Source organism: Aspergillus brasiliensis, assembly GCF_001889945.1.
Source record: "Aspergillus brasiliensis CBS 101740 unplaced genomic scaffold ASPBRscaffold_1, whole genome shotgun sequence".
Classification (NCBI taxonomy): domain Eukaryota; kingdom Fungi; phylum Ascomycota; class Eurotiomycetes; order Eurotiales; family Aspergillaceae; genus Aspergillus; species Aspergillus brasiliensis.
Window position 1 is genome coordinate 3,392,707 of NW_027137442.1, and position 20,170 is coordinate 3,412,876.

Sequence of the window (20,170 nt, forward strand, 5' to 3'; positions counted from 1 at the left end):
ATACACAGAGTCCTCTGATAGACGTGTCGATGGCAATGTGGAGGAGCTGCTGCATGCCGTAAGGTCTTGTCCGTGTACTTCATGTATATCTTTGAGGACTGCAAGTCCGCGGTCCCACCCTGGGGATATTGTAGCTAGATTTTCGCTATCTTGAGTGTAACATGAGTCATGATAAAGTTCATCTTCATGAAAGGTCAGAAGTCATGCTGCGTCTAACTAGTATGATGACATGGAGTGACAACTAAGTTGGGAAGATTCTCTCAATCTCTGCATTGGGCACTTGCATATGACAACTGTACGCCAGTTGTTCTCCCTCACCTTTACCCGACCGCTGTTTCCCAACCCAACGAAGATGCAGATATTAGAAATATCTTAATTTCACTGTTCCCACAACGCTATCGTGTTCATTTGCTTAAATCTAAACATCAATCGGGGATTTATATCTTGACTTGTGAGCTTATTTGCATGATCAGGTTCGAATCACCCTCTTATCGTTCGTGTTTTACCGATCTCTCATATTGGTGTTCACAATAACCGGAGGAACAGCTTCTGCGTGCTAGTCAACAACGCAAATCTCGTTATGCGTCTTATCAATGTCAACACGCTCAAACTAGAGGAATTCATTAGATCAGTGCCCCGTTATGCTATACTTTCGCATACGTGGGGAGCCGATCATGAGGAACTATCCTTTTGCGACATCACTAAGGGGGATCCTGAGAAAAGGGGCAGTTTACCATTCAAAGTCGTGAAATGTTGCGAGCAGGCAAAGGAGGATGGCCTTGAATATGCTTGGATTGACACCTGCTGCATCGACAAGACCAACTCAGTAGAACTCGGTACAGCGATTAACTCCATGTTTCGATGGTACAGTGAAGCCGCTATATGCTATGCCTACCTAGCAGATGTCACCACGGGAGATAATGACCGCTTCCCATCTAATCAGTTCTACTCCTGTCGCTGGTTTCAGCGAGGCTGGACCCTGCAAGAGCTTCTGGCTCCTGATAATCTTCGCTTCTACGATCACAAATGGCGCTACCTGGGAACGAAAGCAAACAGGTCGACCACAATTGAACACAGATTTGGAATACCCCGTCGATTCTTGCAAGGAACGCCATTGAGTGAGGCAAGTGTGGCGCAGCGTATGTCTTGGGCCTCCAAGAGAGAAACCAAACGGGAGGAAGACATTGCTTACTGTCTTCTGGGGATTTTCGATGTATCAATGCCACTGATCTATGGCGAGGGTGGCTACAAAGCATTCACTCGTTTGCAGCGAGAGATAATGAGATACTCGCGAGATGAATCTATCCTAGCTTGGGGGTCTCAAGGCGCCGAACTCACAACGTCTGATTCGGTAGACTTGGGCTTCTCTGCGGGTGTATTCGCTGCATCTCCAGCTGACTTTGCCAACTGTGGGAAAATAGTTCCACGAATGGACAAGGCTAAGTCTCTGACACCATTCGCGATCGATGGGGGACTTCTGCGAATTAGTCTGCCTTTACACTTTTCAACGATATCTGGCGAGGTATTTGGGCTACTAAACTGCGGTCCACAGCACGATCACAAAGCAGTGGTGGGAGTCCCACTGAGTAATGTGGCGTCTAGCGAGTACCTCAGGCCACAAGGGCGCTACCCAAACATGTTTGTGCTTAACGAAACCAGTGCCCCAGCTCAGCTTGTGTATATCCAGACCGAGCGGCAGAAGAAGAGCACCTCAGAAGCTAGTCATCAAGATTATTTTCATATCGAGGATCCCCTTGAGGCAGGATTAGAATTGATTGAGGTTGAGCCTCAAGATCGCTGGCTGAAAGACCGTTCCATCATTACGACAACGAATGACCCTGCTGACAAGACTATACAACAAACCTGGACTCGGTTCCGTTCCGAAAGTGAAGGGTCCAGCGACTTCCTAGTACTTCTCGAGTTTCAAACGCAGGCATGGCAAGTCCAGGCTCGATGCCATGTGATGGTGGCAACAAGAAACACATCACTGGCGGATATAGCCCGGAAAGCCGGCTGTATAAGACAAGGCGCATTCGGTAAATTAGGGGCCAATAACGGCACCCTCAGCATCCAGGCCAGGGTGGAACGAGACAGCATGCAGAAGATATTTGTGGTGAAACTAGCCGCCGTGGCGAATCCGCCCAGCGTCACCGTTGATGCCACATTCGAGTTAGAAGTATTGATGCTTAAGCTTCAAGTGGAGAGCGTAATGCATGTTGAAGATGATTTTCGCCTTAAAGCAGACAATTTCGACCAGCATGAACTGGAGACAACTTCCTCCTTGGAGTCTGCTAAGGCAGGCTTGATAGAGATAGAAGAGGAAATTGGTAGGTTAAGTGAGCAGAAATCCCAGCTGCTCGGCATACTCAGCCGAGCGTCACAAGCGGAGATAAGGCAACGGGAAGCCATGTTGTCGGAGCGCAGACGGTCCCTTGAAGGGAAATTGGATGGTTGGAAACGAACCGTCTTGAGAACTGGATATGGTCTGCTTCTGCATCAGACCGGACGCGGAGCTCCCAACGCGGGCGGTTTCTCCTTAACTAAGTCAGTGCCGCGCGGCACTTCGACAGAGCCATCTGGCTGGGTTCGGGCTGATGACGAAACAATGCTTTCTGACACTGAAGCGGTAGAAGCTGAGGCCGAACTGAACGGACTGATAGGAACTGATAGTGATGTGGTGAGACATATCAATAATCTATTGAAGTGCGATCCATTACTTCTTCGGTTTTTCGGTAATGAACAGAAAAGGCGCCTCCTGGTATACATATGGAAGAAGGCCGAGGATATGTATGCCGGCCACGAGAGAGCCCACTACGGAAAGTCTATGGCTCAAACAGTCAAGGTGTCCATGTACCAACAAGTGTTCTACTGCGGTATGTTATGCCAGTCTCAATCATTTTATTCTTGCTTGCTTAACTCTTGATGGCTACTCTTAGATGATAGCTCAGCAATGGGATGCGAAGATCGCTGGGATGCCCAGAAAGAACTCGTCAAGCGGATGGCCAAGGTTACCACCCAGATGCTTCCTGCGGGCAAAGGGGTTGCGCTGCGCTTTATTAACCATGAGGTTGATAAATCTCCCAACCTTGCATTTGATCGGGTCAAAAAGATCATGAACTCCATGCCATTGAGGCTCGGTGGCACCACCGCGATTGGTAAAAGCCTGGAATCTAAGATTCTCGCGCCGCTAGTCTACAGCAAAGTCAAATCCCAGAGCCTGTATAGGCCGCTCCTTATCATTATCACAATTGGTAGTCGTCCAGAGTCTGGGGCTGAGTCTGAATTTGTTGATGCTATCATCGAATGTGGCAGAAAGCTCGAACTCGCTGGATATCCCCGCCGCAGTGCGTAACGTCATGCACACCCTCTCTTCTCCACCTCGTCCACACCAAGTGATCAGAAATAACTGACCAACCTGCAGCTGTGATGTTTATGATCTATCAACTCGGTACAAGCGAAGTAACTTCGGAGTTTGTACGACGCCTTAAGAATGACTGGAGGATTCGTCCCGTGACATCCGTATTCTCTGAGTGGGAAGGTAGGGCAACCGTTCATTTCCGCAAGCCATATAATATACCATCTAATGTGCTGAAGGTGGCTTCACGATGAAGCATTTCAAAGGCGGATATGTTCGAAAATCTGGTTTTCCAGTGAGTCTGGTCTTCCATCATCTATCCCTGGCGTCGCGGCCTGGCTTGTCTGGTACTGACGGATCCTGACTTCAGGGGATAAAGTACCCATCTGATTTCCTTCGAAAATCTGGGATTTAGTTACCTTGGCTGGCTAGCAGAGATTAAGATGTTTTTTGTTTTCTTTTTTTCTTCGCCTATTATTCAAAGTCCATCATATAAGCCATACCCAACGTAGACCGTTGGGCAATAGAATGGGTGCAACTTCAAAGGATCCTCCAAGACTAACGAATGGAGCGACGTTGTTAACAAGTCCAGTGATACCTAACACCATACTCATATAAAGAGGCCTCAGTTGAGTTGGATAAGCCAGACGATAAGTCATTATGCGCAGCTCTGACAGTGAGATGGAATTGATCCACAGGTAACATGGAGGACAGGCGCCAAGCATGTGGACGTCCAGCTGCATGACTGGCCGCCTGATCCTTGAGCCCCTGACATCTTTATCTCTACCTTTATCAACAACTAACAACTAACAGAGATGTTTCGGCTTCAGCCACGTACTTGCTCACGGCTGGTATCTAGTATACGCGCAAATATCTCTATATCCTCACATAATATCCCCTTGCGCCATAGAGCCCTACCTCATCCGTATCATTCAAACAGATGCAGATCAACTTCCACGACCGCGCCTGCATCCCCATCCCCAGGACGCGTGTTTCCTACATCCGGATTCGAGGTCATTGACCCATCAGAAGCCATTGAAGAAGAGACTTTGCCGACCTACAATGCTGATGAGTACTACCCCGTTCGCCTCGGGGAAGTTCTAAACGGCCGATATCAAGTCATTGCCAAATTGGGCTACGGTGTCACATCGACAGTCTGGCTTGGCCGGGATCTAAGGTACGATTATTTCCAATCTATTCCTGGAGCCGATGGAGCCCCTAGGTAGTAATCGCACCCAGCTTCGGAACACCTCGCTAAAAGTGTGGCTTAGTGATTCCAAGCATGTCGCCTTGAAGATTTATGTTTCTGGTACTATGGACAGGAACCGCGAGCTCAATGCATATGAGCGCATAAACGCGGTTCAAACAGACCATGCCGGACAAGGTCTTATTCGGAAATTATGGGATCGTTTCTTCCTTGAGGGTCCTCATGGTCGTCATATATGCCTCGTGCATCAGCCACTTGGCCTTAGTGTCGATCAATTTCTGTATTTTTGTCCGGGGAGGGTGATGGACCTTGACACTGTGAAGCCCTGCCTGCGGCAAGTACTAGGTGTACTCGATTTCCTACATACTGAGGCGCAGGTCATACATACTGGTATGATCCCAAGTAACCCTAGACATTCATTATGACTGACATTCTCGAAGATTTACAATTGAAGAATCTCCTCCTTCCTGGAGATCCCAAGGATTTCTCGGGTCTTGAAGATTCAGAGATCCAGGCGCCCACGCCTAGAAAGATAGTTGATCCCGAACGCACGATCTACACTAGCCACATTGTTATCCCCGGCAATGGATTGCCATTGCTGAGTGACTTCGGAGAAGCCCGCTTCAGCGATGAAGAGCATGATGAGGATATCATGCCAAATCTCTACAGGGCTCCCGAGGTGGTGCTGAAGATGAATTGGGATAGCAAGGTGGATGTGTGGAGCACTGCCTTAATGGTAAGTGAGGCTATTGGTTAACTTCACATTCGCGTACTTATAGTAATTTTCATACAGGCCTGGGATATGGTCTGTACCCGAACGCTATTCGATGGCAGAAACAGTGATGGTATTTTTGATGATCGAGTCCATCTTGCCGAGATGGTTGCAATTATGGGGCCACCTCCCATTGATTTCATCAAGCGAAGCAAAGTAGGCTGGGTATTCTGGGATGAGAATGGTATGTCACCCACCAGGTGAACCTGTTACATGGCATGAGAGCTTTGGCTAAAGCAAGAATACGTCTAGGCAAATGGAAGGATCTTGCGCCGGTCCCGAGCATGATACTGGAGGAACGGGCGGCTGATATTAAAGGACCCGACAAGGAAGCATTCTTACAGTTTATGCGAAGGGCACTAACATGGGACCCCAGAGACAGACCAACCGCAGGGGAATTGATATTCGATGAGTGGCTGATGAAGGGATTCAAGCTCTCCTCTCAACTGTCAAAGGATTCCTAATTGGAGATTAGTTTCTTGCGCTACATTAGCCGTAACGCTTTGGAAATAGCTGAAGAGCACGGTAAACACGAATGTAAAATATACTCTACTCTGTAGGAAAGGTGGTCAAATCATATAATGACTTGCTGGCGTAGTACTCCGTAGATGCTCGAGCAACAGTGAAAGTGGAGCCGGCGGAAGCCATTGGGGAAGAACAGACAGATCGGGTGGGTGCCTGAGGATCCCGGATCCAGAACGGATTCCGCCCGGCTGGGATTCACGTTCTTCTTTCCGCCGACCGACCAAACCGTCCTTCCAAACCTCAACCTCAGTCCAGCCATCATGTCGTCCCGCACCGTCTGGAGGAGCCTCCAATTGCAAGCCCGGAGACGATTCATCGTCCCGGAGACCCCATACCGCTGCTTCTCTTGCACGCGACGTGCCCAGGAGTCGCCCAAGTCCGAGCAGGATCGCATGACCCATTTCGGCTTCCAAAATGTTCCTGAAGCACAGAAAGAGTCTTTGGGTAGGTTCTGCGGAGAGATTCTGCACCTATATTATTGGAGAAAGGAAGATTTACTAAGCTATGTGTCAATGTCTAGTGGGAGCCGTGTTCAGCTCCGTTGCCTCGTCCTACGATGTGATGAACGACATGATGTCGCTGGGCATCCACCGCCTGTGGAAAGATCACTTTGTCCGCTCTCTCAACCCCGGATCCGCCCTTCCCTCTCGCGAACACGATACGGCCGGCCGGGGGTGGAACATTCTCGATATCGCCGGCGGGACGGGCGATATCGCGTTTCGCATGCTGGACCACGCGACGAACATCAACAATGACCACGAGACCCGCGTAACGATCGCCGATATCAACCCGGACATGCTGGCGGAGGGCCAGAAGCGCAGTGTGCAGACGCCTTACTACAACACCAACCGACTGTCGTTCATGCAGGGCAATGCGCAGTCCATGCCGTCCATCCCGGATAACTCGGTGGACCTCTACACGGTGGTATTTGGGATCCGTAACTTCACGGATAAGCAGGCCGCACTGAACGAAGCGTTCCGTGTGCTGAAGCCCGGTGGTGTGTTTGCCTGCATGGAATTCAGCAAGGTCGACAACGCCCTGTTCAATGCGGTCTACAAGCAGTGGAGTTTCAGCGCCATTCCCATGATTGGTCAGCTGGTGGCGGGTGATCGGGACAGCTATCAGTACTTGGTGGAGAGTATCGAACAGTTCCCTAGCCAGGAGGAGTTCCGCGGCATGATCCAGAAGGCTGGCTTCATGATCCCCGGACGTGGCTTTGAGAATCTGACGGGCGGAATTGCCGCTATTCACAAGGGTATCAAGCCGCTTTCCCGGGTTTAAGAGGGGGGAGGAACTAAAAGGGATGAAATGTTTCAGACAGTGTACACTAGCATATCTTTTCGCCACTGTAATAATATTGAGGGTCAATTATTGACATGGAAGACTGCTGAGCGAGTCCCGAACGGCAGCGGGGAATGGATCTGCAAGGCATCAGCAGCGTTGTGGATGGTGTGATAACGGATTCCGAATGGCCGGGCGGAAACAGACTAAGTAGGGATGAGAACTTAGAAGAGCGTAGGCGGATGCATGCATCGGGATCTAGAAGGTGGTGCAAAGAAGGGAAGAAGAGAAAGCATTTCTAATCATTCAGGGAGGTGGTCAGCTCTGGCACGGGGATTGGAGAAGAATGAAACATCCGATCCGAGGCAACAGTTCTTTATCTCTTACTGCTGCTAGATAACTAGTTAGTTCAGATAATAATATCACCGAAAATCAGCCACCCGAGCCTTTCTCTTTCCCTTCTCTTTCCCCTCCACTTTTTTTCGCCCCCCACCGTCGGATTTCTCCTCCTTTTCCCCTCCTCACTGCGTCTCCAGGTTCGCGTCCGGGATCTTTCTTCCCAGGCTTACCTCCTGGGAGAAAGACGCCATTTCATTCTCTTCCCTCACTTTCTTTCTCCCCCACAGAATGGTTTCGTGACCATGGGGCATCTGAAGCAGCCATTCGCGATCCCGCTGTCGCCCGCAATGCCCCTCCCGGAGTCCAACCCCTCCCTCCACGATGACTTCTGCCTTCCCATGACTCCTCCAGATCCCACGGAGGTCCCGTTAGCGGGTTCCAAGGACACTGCGTCCGTGGCTTCAGCCCTGCAGGTGATCTCGACGGAGCGCGCCGCTCTGGCGCATCTGGAGCACATCTACCAGACCGATCCGCTGGCTCAAGATAACCTCGTGCGCGCGGTGGCTCAGATCGTGCGCACCGTCAAGTATGGCGGGAAATTGGTCTGCTGCGGTGTCGGCAAGAGTGGCAAGATTGCTCAGAAGCTGGAAGCCACCATGAACAGTATGGGGATCTACAGTGCCTTTCTGCACCCCACGGAAGCCTTGCACGGCGACCTGGGCATGATACGACCGGTAAGGATATCTTCTACTATCGTCGAGGGGGGAATGCTTGCTGACAGGATTTGATTGCACCAGCATGATACGCTATTGTTAATATCTTTCTCCGGCCGTACACCAGAGCTTCTGCTCATGCTTCCTCATATCCCTTCGACGGTCACGGTCATCGCCATTACTTCGCATATGGTCTCGTCGACTTGCCCTCTGCTTTCTTTCCATCCGTCAAACATGGGGATCCTCTTGCCGGCACCGATCCACGAGGATGAAGAGACCTCGATCGGTGTATGTGCCCCAACCTCGTCCACCACGGTAGCCTTATCGCTGGGAGATGCACTGGCTATCGCTACGGCTCGGCGACTACATACCGCGCCTGGCAGAGGCCCCGCGGAGATCTTCAAGGGCTTCCATCCTGGCGGGGCCATTGGCGCCGCGTCCATGGCGTTGACGCCTATGAGCATGTCATCCGCATCCAGTTCTGCCGCCCCATCAGACTATATTCCTGCTCAACAGACCGCGACCTCCTTCCCGCAGTCAGACGGCAAATCCAATCAGCGTCCTCTCGTCCGTGATATGCTCGTATCACTCGATCAAATTCCTAGAGTCTCTACCTCGAGTAAAGTCCGTCTTCTGGACATTCTCCTCACCGCCATCCAACATCCCAACGCCAAGTCATGGGTTCATCTGTCTCCGTCCGAGATCGTACCCCCGCGGCATCTCCGCTTCGTCTCCCAGAGCAACTATGTAGATATGCACGTTTCTGCTTTCACTGAACTTGGACTACCTTTCGGTGTCTCCCGCAAGGACTGGTTCCGCCTCGCCAGCTCCAGCACCATTGATGACGCGCGACGACTGGTCTCCGAGGCGGGCGCAGCCTCAGGCACCCCCGTGACCGTGGTGGCTGTCATGGATGATACCACCAACTCTGACCACTGTCTCGGAGTGATTGAAGCTGAGGATTTATGGAATGACTGTGATGACTAAAACTTATTCCATTCCAACTACCCTCCCCACTCCGAACAACTTCTGATGATGTATATGAACTCATGCCTGATTTTCATGTTCTTACCTTTTTGCCTTCATCCTGTTCTATAATTCCTCCGTTTCAAAGTTTCATCCACAATAGATAGCTTTGCTTTGGGAATCTACATCCCATGGTTGGAAATGGTTTGTCTCCATCGATGGGGTATGTCAGTGTACAGCAACCTCGTCATGTCTCTTTTCGATCTTCTTTTCGGATTCTCTATCATTATATACATATCACTATACTTGTGAGGACCTTGTTGGTGTCCCGCACTCACGTTCATACATGCAGTCTCTTAAGTGGGATTGAGTTCATAGAAGACTTCTATCATTACTTACTACTAACTAGCTAGATACCCCATCTCTCCGAGTATGACTGGAGAAGAAAATAGCAAATGCAAATGCAAATGAAAATGAAAATGGTACTTGTTTGTTTGTCCGATTTCAAAGTCTAATTCTACCATCATCTTTGTAATAGGTAATCATCTAACGTATCGGTACAGAAATTCTCAAATGAAACGAGGGAAAGGAACAAAAAAGGTAATCAGGGTATAAACATCATCGTGGGAACATAATAGCAGCACACAAAGGTAGGCCGAAAGAGGGAGGCAGAATATTAATCTATGGTATCTTCAACGCATTACTCGTAATACAGCGGAACGCCTGATAGGATCAAAGGACATAGCATCGAAACATGACCGGAGTTCTTTTTGAGAGCCGATGCCCACCATCATAAGTGGACAACAAGGAATGAGTCCATGTCCCGTTTCACCATTGGCGCCTGTGCCCGGTCGGAGTCAAAGGGCGCAGGTGTCACTGGAGTGATATTTCAAGCACATCTTGTAATCAGGGCAACAAAGAGACGAATGAAGAGAGAAAGATCTATGTTACAGCGGGGATGTGATAATGACTCCGGCGCCAGGCCGAGACATCCCGCGCGGTCATTGAACTTGACATCTCAATGGGATGATGAGATGACCGGGGCTGGCTTGGTTACACTAGAAGCCCAGTTGTTCTCTCTTTCTCTCTTTTCTGCCCGTGCTCGAGTTTCCTGTGTTGGTGGGAAGCGGGACGGCTCGGATAGTTCGTTTCAAAGCGGACAGGGTGGAATCACCGGATGGCGATTCACCCCGATGATCCGGGTTCCTGACGGCCTTTTCCTTTGTCGGTGGATGCCGTGCTATCGTCCTTGTAGAGATTGTGTTGTTCGATGTAATGGATCACGGGGACGGGAATCAGGTATCGGACGCTCATGTCACGTCTCAGGAACAGACGGATCTTGGTGCTGCTGACGTCATTTTGGATAAGTTGTTGAATGACATGGATGTTTTTCTTCCATGTTTGCAAGGCAGCGAGCGCTTCGTCAATGTCGGTTCCGGTGCGTTCCACGATGAAAGTCTGAGGGGTGAATTAGCGAGAGAAACCTTGGAAACTGGGATGAAAAGTGGTAGGAAACATACGCCGTATTTTCCGAGAATGTGATCCAAATCCTTTTCGCTCCACACTCCAGGAGTTGACATGGTATGGACGAGATCCGCGCCTGCCAGCAAAGCAATCTGGATGGGCTTGCGAGTACCATTGCCGGCCTCGATGCCCTGTCGTACAGTGTTGATCTCATGATCAAAATGGTCCAACACCACGGCTGTCGGTTGGTACTCCTTCTGCATCGGTTCCCACGTATCAACCATCAGCCAGTCGGAGGTCTGATCCACGGCGAGTTGGCACATAGCAACACTATTGGAATCATTGCAATTAGCGCATGAATAAGACGGATGGTGCGGAACGGTGGGGTTGTAGAATAGCAGGATGGTAGGATGGAACATAAGAGCCTTACCGATGTTCAGCGCTAGCCAGACCAGCCTTCCGATAGGCATCCGACACGGGGGACAGGTAACCTCCGACCAGTTCAAAGTCCGTGCTGAATTTGACGTAATCGGCGGCCATTTCGAACATGCGCAGGTGCAGGTAGGTGATGGGCGAGAAGGAGCCACAAGCCACCAGGAGGAGAGGGGTCTTTTCGGGGTCATCCATTGTGCGCTTCAGACGAAGCTCAGGGAAAGCGTAGTCATCCATCGGAGCCGGAGGCAAAGGCGAGGGTCGCCGGTGGACATCGTCACTGATTGCGTCGGTCATGGTTGCGGATAAGAGGGGCAAGATGGTGTCCCAGGGATGATGGGAGAAGCTGGGAGGGACCAAATCCGGCCCAGGATAGATGGAAATTGGTTGGAAGATGGATACGGAGACAGACGGGAGAGAGTTCGGGGACAGATGGAATGGCAAGAGAGAGAGGAGATGATATGGACGATGGAATGAGATTTGAGTTCGCCGGTAAAAGGATGGGATGCGGGCGCAGGGGGAGTTAGTCAGCGTGGGGGAAATGCAAGAGGCGGGCGGGGAAGGAAAAAAAGACCAAGACGGATGTTCGGTGTGCCTCGGGCGCGATCACATCATCCAGTCCTATTATTCACCGTAAGGAGCATTTACCACCGAGGCCCGGTGTAGGCAATCATGGTGTGCCTAGTAGGCTGTCAATCTTCCACCTGGCTAACCTTGACTTTTGTCTCCTGCCTACAGAGTATACGGAGTATACTTTTAAGAGTCCTCTTTCCCCCACGAGGCGAATCTCCCAAAGTGGTATATGTCCGTCACATACCCACATACCCGGGGGACTGTAACCGGCTATCTATCAATCCATCGATCGGGTCCAGCATAGCAGCCCTGTGAGGGGGCGATACTCGATGCCTGTCATTTAAGGCCGGTCTGCAAGTGACACCCCTTGAAATAGCTGCCTGTAGGATTCTTCTCTTCAAAGCCAGTCAGCTCCTGTTCATACTATATTTCCCATAACAGTTTGTTGGCAGGCATCCTCTAATTGAGCGATGAAGTGAGTCACCATCCCCATGGCGACGTCCACCCACTCCGCATGGTTCGGGAAGAACTGCTTTGCCTATCCACTTCACATACGGGCAAAATTACCCAGTCCTGCCCGCAAGAGTTTCCCAAAAGAATCTAGGTCGTTCAGGTGGAGCCCACCCCGACGCTATAGCCATGGTGGTGCTGTCGATTGCTCCATTAGGCATAATTGTCATCGACTCACCTCTTGCATGCATTGTGAGTGAACCGTGGATTAACGGAATAAAGCTGCTCACATATCCGACCGGGTAATGAATCCGATGCCCGATAAGATTCATTGGAAGCCCCCGCGCAGATGCAGTTATTTGCAGTTCTGCACTGGGTGGAATGTCACAGATGTGACGTTCTGATAGGGATTCTGCAGATCCTGGCGGTATGGCGCGACAATGTGCTTACAGACTGGATTTGCCGGCTCTCGACATCAATCAGGAGGCTTTTAAGCCAGATGGTCTTTTTGCGTACCTTCAGTTATTTCAAGTTATATACAAAGTACTATATAGGAGTAACGTTGACTACTCCATGTCATGATAATCTCGTCACTTATAAATAGTATCAGGAGTATCAGCAAGGGGCCTGTCACGCTACCCATCTACAGTCTGAATTTCACGTGAATGTGCTGATAGTTGGTACTGTTGCTGAAGTCTTGAGATGACACCTACATGGTAGCCTACCAAAACTGTGGATTGCAACACTACTACTAGTCTAGTACTACTCCGTCGTAGATAGTGGGATATGCATTGGTTTGTTCAAGACCGACAACAGTCTACACGCGAAGTCCATAAATTATCGTGGGAACCAGTATATTTAGATCTAGCAGGTCACTCTGGGAAATATAGACTAAGCAGCTATCTACGCGTCTTTAGTCCTTGGCCACGATAGAAATCCCTCCAAGACGGTCATGTTATTACTCAGCCTCTACGGAGTACTGCAGAGTTAACTACTGGACACAAGGGTACATGAAGAGGAGGTCCGACTGTTGACTGCGTTGGTCTAGACAACGAGTCGAATCCTCCAGGTTATATACTGGTTGATTCCGCATTGCAGAAATGAATCGTTGGGACTTTATATAGGAAATTACCGTAACCTCGCATGGGTGACTATCGGGATCTTTCTTCGGTGGTGGTTGAGGCTGCACTTTGGCTGTCTGACGCCTTCCGGACTGGCTTCCTCAGGCCGGCGTCACTCACCACCGCCAACCACGTCAATCATCTTCCCCCCCAACTCCGTCCTTCACCATCACTTCATCCACCACGCTTCATTTCACCCCCATTCACGACAGTTTGTTCTCAACCACGACCCTAACGATCATCTGCACTTTCTGGTATATATTCTTAATCGATCACTCCTTTGTTACTGGTGAACACGTCGGTTCTCTCGAGTACCGCCCCCCTTCACGTCCCCGATCGGCCGTCCCTCAGCTACACCCTCCCCCGGATCGTCGACGGAACCCAATTCGCTATTCTGCCCACGCTTGGTCAACATTCCCTAGGGTAACGGATGGCGGGTTAACGGTGACAAGTGACGAGCGAGCCCTCCTTATCTAGCTCTCGTTAGCAATCGACATATGGCCAGACAAAGGCCCAGTGCTCACCGCCAGGACCCTCTTGAGGACTCTTCCACTCAGCCAACCTCTGCTGGACCTTCCGCCACTGCCGCTAGGTACATACTTGATCTCTTTCCCCTTCGCTCTGTGGCCCTGTGCCCTGTGCCTTGATCCTTGGATTCCCTTCCCCTCCTTCGTGGTACCCCCGCAAGAACCCGTTCCCTACAGGCCTTGGTGGATGAGAGAGCTCTGTCTACCAGCTATCTACTCGACGGGACCGTCTCACCGTCAAGATACTTTGTTATATGGGTCGGGTGGGAATTCCCTCATCACACTACAAGCTGTTCTTCTGTTTCCATCTTCATCCTGATCGCCCTCACGCCACTCTCCATCTCTGCCCCACCCACACCCTGGAAGTGAACCTTTTCTCATGTCCTCCAGAATCACTCGCTCCGCCGCGAGAGTAGCTGCAGACTCTCTTCCGTCTACCGGCTCTGGTCCCTCTCCTGCGAACGCGGCCGCTGGTTCGGCTTCAAACCGGAAGCGAAAGGCCCCTGCGCGACGTGATCGATCGGTAGACGCCCCGGAACAGTCAAATCCTTCCTCTCCTCCCCGAAAAACCAAACGGCAGCGACGTGCAACTTCCCCCCGAGCGGCGCAGTCCCCTGCCAACACCCGCCGTGGTACTCGCAATCGTCCAGCTATGTCCCAACCTGGGTAAGACTCAATCGGTATATTAGCAGTATGCGGGCTAACTGGCTCATGATTCTAGTCCTTCGTCACATCCTACCGAGGATTCGTCAAGGAATCAGGCCTCCCCTCCGGCTTCTAGGCGGAAATCCAGCAGGAGCGGGAAGGTATCACAAGGTGAGAATGGAACAGCCCGGTGGGAAAGTTCTCCATCATGGGAGCCCACATGGTCTGCGCCTACGTGCATAGAATGAACTGACCCCTTGTGACAGATAATGCCTCGGCAGCTCATTCCTCGCCTCGTCGACAAAAGAAGCGCCCTTCCAGAGCCAGTCCCGATACCATAATGAAGGAGGCGGAAGAGGAGTTGGAGGAACAGGAACGAAGTGAAGAACGGGATTCTTCTCCTCCAAGTGATAGCCACGAGGGAACAATTCCCTCTGGTCTTGATGACGATGACGACGAAGATGATGGGGACCTTTTCCACAACAGTCTGTTTGGGTCGCGAAGCCCCTTGGGTCTCCAAAGCACCCTCCGTGCTCTGAGCGGCATGATGTCGGGCATGTCTTCGCGTTTGCGAGATATTCTATGCAATCTGAGAATGAAGGATGATCCATCCATTCAGCTGATCGCTCTACAGGAGCTCTCTGACCTACTACTTGTATCAAATGAGGATAATCTTTCCGGCCAGTTTTCCCCAGATCCGTACGTAAAGGAATTGGTCGCCTTGATGCAACCAAGCGACTTCGGTGAGGAAAATCCGGAGATTATGCTTCTCGCTTGTCGCTGCTTGGCCAATTTGATGGAGGCCTTGCGCGGTTCCGTGGCCAACGTTGTCTACGGAGGAGCTGTCCCCGTCCTGTGCCAGAAGCTACTGGACATTCAATTCATCGATCTAGCTGAACAAGCTCTCAGCGTAAGTCATTCTTGGTTCCTTGTCATTCGACTGCTCCTGCTAGGGTGGGCACACTAACTGATCGTGTAGACTCTGGCGAAAATATCAGTGGATTTCCCCGCGTCTATCGTCCGCGAAGGGGGCTTGACGGCTTGCTTGACATATCTTGATTTCTTCCCGACCAGTACACAGCGTACGGCAGTGACAACGGCTGCTAATTGCTGCCGCAATCTTCCCCACGACTCGTTCCCAGTGGTTAGAGACGTCATGCCGACTCTGCTCAACGTTCTTGCCAGCAACGATCCCAAGGTTGTCGAGCAGGGCTGTTTATGTGTCTCCCGCATCGTTGAGAGCTTCAAACACAAGCCAGAGAAGCTGGAAGAGTTGATTGAGCCTGCGATGCTCAAGGCTGTGCTTCGACTGCTCTTGCCCGGTACTACCAATCTCATCGGTCCACACATTCATACGCAGTTCCTCCGTGTGTTGGCCATCACGTCGAAAGCGAGTCCGAGACTGTCCGTTGAATTGCTCAAGATGGATGTAGTCGACACACTCTATCAGATTCTGACGGGAGTATCGCCACCGGCAAACCTCGAGGATACCGCTGTCAAGATGGACAATGTTCTTGTTATGCAAGCGCTGATCCATCGCCCCCGCGAACAAGTGTTCGAAACTCTCAATGTCATCTGTGAGCTTTTACCGGGTGCGCCGAATCGGTTTCTTCTCTCAGCGGATAGCTTGCTTGGCTTGCCTTCTGAGGGTGATGCTGCTCGCCAGCCAAAATCTCCCAAAGCCAAAGAGTCTGAAGAAAAGCGGCGTTCGTTGCTTGTGGACTGCAAGACGGAATTAAAGCGCTTCGCGATGATCTTGCTGCCGACCTTGACCGATGCTTACTCCAGTACTGTCAATCTAGAGGTGCGCCAAAAAGTCCTGACCGCTCAACACAAGATGCTGCACAACCTGGATGCCAGCCTGATTGAGGAGGCATTGCGGACCGTCCCATATGCGTCGTTCCTGGCGGCCATCCTTTCACAGAAGGACCACCCGACTCTGGTGTCATCTGCGCTACGCTGTGCAGAGATTTTATTCCAGCGCTTGGAACATGTCTATCGACACCAGTTCCATCGCGAAGGTGTCATCTCAGAGATCTTCAAGCTTGCTGAAGGGCCACTATCCGCAGAGAAGCAGGGGAAACCAACGAGCGATTCATCGCCTGCTCAAGAATCTTCTGTGGAAGCCAAGCCAGCTCACGGTGGAAACGATGCGGTCAGTGGCGCGGAAGACAATGGTGGGGACGACGTTGATGGGGGAGACGACTATGATGAGCAGGACGACGAAGACAATGACGATATGTCAGAGTCTGCAAGCTCTTCATCCTTCTCCAGTCATGCCCTTTCTGCCAGAATTGAGAATGCTATGCGAGATATCGTTATCCGCGATGCTCGTGCTTTTGTTGAACTCTACGAAGCCAGCCAAGGAAGAGATATGCGGGACAAGGCTTTGGAGACTTTGAACGAACTCAAGACCCTCGCAGCCCAAATTGAGGCGTTCTATACTGGCGATGGGGAGGAAGACGGCCTTGCGCTTTTCAAAAAGCTTGCCACATATTTTGATGGCGATGCACTGGAAAGTATTACCAGCTCGGAACTTCTCAACTGTGGTATCATCAAGGTGTTGCTCGATGTGTTTGGAGATTTTCACGGTGAGTTCTGTACCATTATCGTTAGAGGGCCATTGCTCATCACTCCATTAGCTACTTCCATGCGTGAGGCTCGCGCGGCTTTCCTACAAGCGTTTATGGGATCGACCATTTCGGAGAAGGCCCAGAGTCAAAGCACAGCAACTACGCCCTTCAGTGTTCTCATACATAAGCTGCAAGATCTGCTCAGCCGGACTGAGCATTTCGAGGTGTCCACCGTCAGCCATAATTCATTGGAGAATACGCGGAGCAATGCCGCCTACATGCTGGGCAAACAACTCAGACTGAAGCTGGTTGCGGATGAAGATTCGGACATTCCTCGCACATATCGAAACATCATGGTTTCCATCCACGCAATAGCAACCTTCAAAGCTCTGGACGATTTCCTTCACCCCAGAATCAGTCTTACAGATCGACCCAGGCCGTCTCGCACGCGTGAAACGATCCTATCTCAGATTGCCAATGCGGCACGTCTCCGAGATCAGCTAACTGGTGGAGAGTTCCCTACCAGCGATGCCGCCGCCACGCCTAGAGCAGCATCGAATTCCGGTAGGCCAGCGCGTCCAGGAGAGACACGTTCGGGTGCCGACGATTCACCAGCTGAGGGACGTGAACACGGTTCCCGGTCTAGGCGGTCCGGTCGGCATCAAGCATCGGGCGAGAACGAGCACGAGAATGAACCCCTCGAGTGTGCCGACGAACGGCAAATGAGTGATGACGAAGATCCGGAAGATGACGGCGAGGACGAAGAACTGAACGCCATCGTTGATGACTTGGAGGATGATCTTTCGGACGATAACGTCCATGATCCGACTGCTGTCAACATGGAGGTAGCATCTTCGGGCAAGGTCACTGCTCGGAAAGAAGACGGCACTCGCGTGGCTACTCCCTCCCAAACGACGCCGGCATCCAAGTCGTCCGCGTCTGCTTCTAGCTCTACGCAGAATCCCCCCGGTGGCAGTTCGCTGGCCATGGCCGGGCGCCCTTTCGCCTCCTATGCGGCTGCTATGGCATCTATTCCGTCTGACTGGCACATCGAGTTTAGCGTGGACGGCGAACCGGTTTCGAACGAGACCACCATCTACCGCGCTGTCCATCACAACCGTCAGCCCGCTGAGCCCAATGCCCGGAATGTTTGGTCTGCGGTTCATACAGTCAAGTTCAGACGAGTGCCAGGTCCACCACCGCCGGAACCCTCCACGCTCACGCAAGGTACGTCCGGTTCTACGCCGAAGGACGATAACAATGAGATGCCGGCGTCGCTCAGTCAAGACCAAACGACGGCATCCATCCTCCAGCTGCTTCGTGTTTTACATGAGATGAACACCACTCTTGACGATATCCTTGCCGAGACCAAAGACCTGGTGGATCTCAAGCCCGAACCATTGGCGCAGTTCATCAATACAAAACTTACCGCCAAGCTCAACCGACAGCTGGAAGAGCCACTTATCGTGGCAAGCAGCTGCCTTCCCAACTGGAGTGAAGATCTCGCCCGCCTCTTCCCGTTCCTCTTCCCGTTCGAGACGCGCCACCTGTTCCTTCAGTCGACAGCGTTTGGCTACTCTCGCGCGATGATGAGGTGGCACAACTCTCAGAACGACGACAACCGCAACGATCACCGGCGCGATGATCGACCTATTCTCGGGCGGCTGCAGCGACAGAAAGTACGGATCTCGAGAAGTCGCATTCTCGACTCTGCTATGAAGGTGATGGAGTTATATGGTTCTTCGCCAAGCGTGTTGGAAGTTGAGTACTTCGAAGAAGTAGGTACCGGTCTAGGTCCCACGCTGGAGTTCTACTCTACCGTATCGAAGGAGTTCTCCAAGAAGAAGCTCAAGCTTTGGCGTGAGAATGAGTCCGTCCACGGCGATGAGTATGCCTTTGGCAAGCGTGGCCTTTTCCCGGCACCTATGAGTGAGGAGCAAGCCACTTCCGAATCCGGCAAGAAACAGCTTCAGCTATTCAAGGTTCTGGGCAAGTTTGTTGCTCGGTCCATGCTCGATTCGAGAATCATTGACATTTCATTCAACCCGGCTTTCTTCCGAATCGCCTCCAGTTCATCTTCTGTTGCCCCCTCCCTTGGCACGGTCAAGGCAGTTGACCACGATCTAGCAAGATCATTGCTTCTGTTGAAGTCGTTTGCCATCGCTAAGAAGGCTGTGGACGACGATAGGACACTGTCGAAAGCCCAGAAGACTCAAGCCCTACAGCAAATCGAAGTGGGTGGAGTCAAGGTGGAAGATTTAAGCTTGGATTTCACTTTGCCCGGATATCCGGCCATTGAGTTGATAAAGAACGGCTCCAACATACCCGTAACGATCGAGAATGTTGATCTGTACGTCGACCGGGTGATAGACTTGACTCTGGGTAGCGGTGTCCAGCGGCAGGTGGAGGCCTTCCGGGCCGGATTCTCGCAAGTGTTCCCTTACGCTGCTCTTCGGACATTCACGCCCCAGGAGCTTGTCATGCTGTTCGGCCGGGCTGAGGAAGATTGGACCATTGAAAGTAAGGATTTCGCTTCTATATGCGCTTGGGACGTACTAACGATCTTGCCTGTAGCTCTGATGGACTCGATCAAGGCCGATCACGGTTTCAACATGGACAGCCGGAGTGTACGGAATCTCCTTCAAACGATGAGTGAGTTGAGCCCTCAACAACGGCGAGACTTCCTACAATTCGTTACTGGCAGTCCTAAACTCCCGATTGGCGGTAAGTACTTTGAGCTTTGACTATGTGAAATTATACTAATAGGATCTACAGGCTTCAAGAGTCTTACCCCAATCTTTACGGTGGTGTGCCGTCCTAGCGAGCCGCCATACACACCAGATGATTACTTGCCGAGTGTCATGACCTGTGTCAACTACTTGAAGCTTCCAGACTACAGCAGCCTGGATGTACTCCGCGAGCGGCTGTCAGTTGCCATCAAAGAAGGCCAGGGAGCCTTCCATTTGTCATGATTGTTGCACATAAAACTGTTGATCTACTCAGGGTTTGCCATGAAAGTTGCGGATGACGCAAAAGGAGCACGAACGAGCACTGATGGTGCGTCGGAACACTAGCTAACTACATACCCTTATGGTTGCACAAGGGAGGTATTCATGCAATGCCTAGGGAACATGTCTTTTTGGGGGGTGGGAATCTGCGTTCGGGCCACATTTGTCTGCTTTCTGTGCCTTTAACTATGGGAAGGGCGTCCGGGAGTGTTGCTTCAT

General features: G+C 51.3%; 5 protein-coding genes across 5 annotated transcripts; 4 read left to right on the plus strand and 1 right to left on the minus strand.

Moving 5' to 3' along the window:
• Positions 1-580: 580 nt before the first annotated feature.
• ASPBRDRAFT_50800 (uncharacterized protein) lies at positions 581-5,798 on the plus strand (the record flags this gene model as incomplete). The annotated part of the gene is made up of 8 exons (XM_067626611.1): positions 581-2,873; positions 2,937-3,344; positions 3,422-3,538; positions 4,385-4,532; positions 4,627-4,952; positions 5,003-5,298; positions 5,356-5,518; positions 5,587-5,798. The coding sequence occupies 8 exons, from the start codon at positions 581-583 to the stop codon at positions 5,796-5,798; spliced, it is 3,963 nt and encodes a 1,320-aa protein (XP_067485234.1).
• Positions 5,799-6,119: 321 nt separating this feature from the next.
• On the plus strand, positions 6,120-7,140 carry ASPBRDRAFT_191253 (class I SAM-dependent methyltransferase; the record flags this gene model as incomplete). The annotated part of the gene is made up of 2 exons (XM_067620341.1): positions 6,120-6,303; positions 6,380-7,140. 2 exons carry the CDS (start codon positions 6,120-6,122, stop codon positions 7,138-7,140), a joined length of 945 nt encoding a protein of 314 aa, XP_067485235.1.
• Positions 7,141-7,781: 641 nt separating this feature from the next.
• ASPBRDRAFT_50803 (uncharacterized protein) lies at positions 7,782-9,179 on the plus strand (the record flags this gene model as incomplete). Its single annotated transcript, XM_067626612.1, has 2 exons — positions 7,782-8,213; positions 8,277-9,179. The coding sequence occupies 2 exons, from the start codon at positions 7,782-7,784 to the stop codon at positions 9,177-9,179; spliced, it is 1,335 nt and encodes a 444-aa protein (XP_067485236.1).
• Positions 9,180-9,957: 778 nt separating this feature from the next.
• ASPBRDRAFT_253857 (nicotinamide/nicotinic acid mononucleotide adenylyltransferase) lies at positions 9,958-11,538 on the minus strand. The gene is made up of 3 exons (XM_067622169.1): positions 11,053-11,538; positions 10,679-10,952; positions 9,958-10,616 (listed from the first exon to the last, which is right to left on the minus strand). Exons 1-3 carry the CDS (start codon positions 11,349-11,351, stop codon positions 10,344-10,346), a joined length of 846 nt encoding a protein of 281 aa, XP_067485237.1. The 5' UTR covers positions 11,352-11,538; the 3' UTR covers positions 9,958-10,343.
• Positions 11,539-14,104: 2,566 nt separating this feature from the next.
• On the plus strand, positions 14,105-19,915 carry ASPBRDRAFT_113738 (HECT-type E3 ubiquitin transferase UFD4; the record flags this gene model as incomplete). Its single annotated transcript, XM_067616764.1, has 7 exons — positions 14,105-14,391; positions 14,447-14,541; positions 14,637-15,280; positions 15,350-16,961; positions 17,013-19,463; positions 19,518-19,667; positions 19,719-19,915. The coding sequence occupies 7 exons, from the start codon at positions 14,105-14,107 to the stop codon at positions 19,913-19,915; spliced, it is 5,436 nt and encodes a 1,811-aa protein (XP_067485238.1).
• Between the last annotated feature and the right edge of the window lie 255 nt (positions 19,916-20,170).

Coding starts and splice junctions, on each gene's coding strand:
- ASPBRDRAFT_253857 (XM_067622169.1), bottom strand. CDS start 11,351: ATGACCGACGCAATCAGTGACGATGTCCACCGGCGACCCTCGCCTTTG. Junction 10,953..11,052: donor CTGGCTAGCGCTGAACATCG/GTAAGGCTCTTA, acceptor TGATTCCAATAG/TGTTGCTATGTGCCAACTCG. Junction 10,617..10,678: donor ACATTCTCGGAAAATACGGC/GTATGTTTCCTA, acceptor TTCACCCCTCAG/ACTTTCATCGTGGAACGCAC.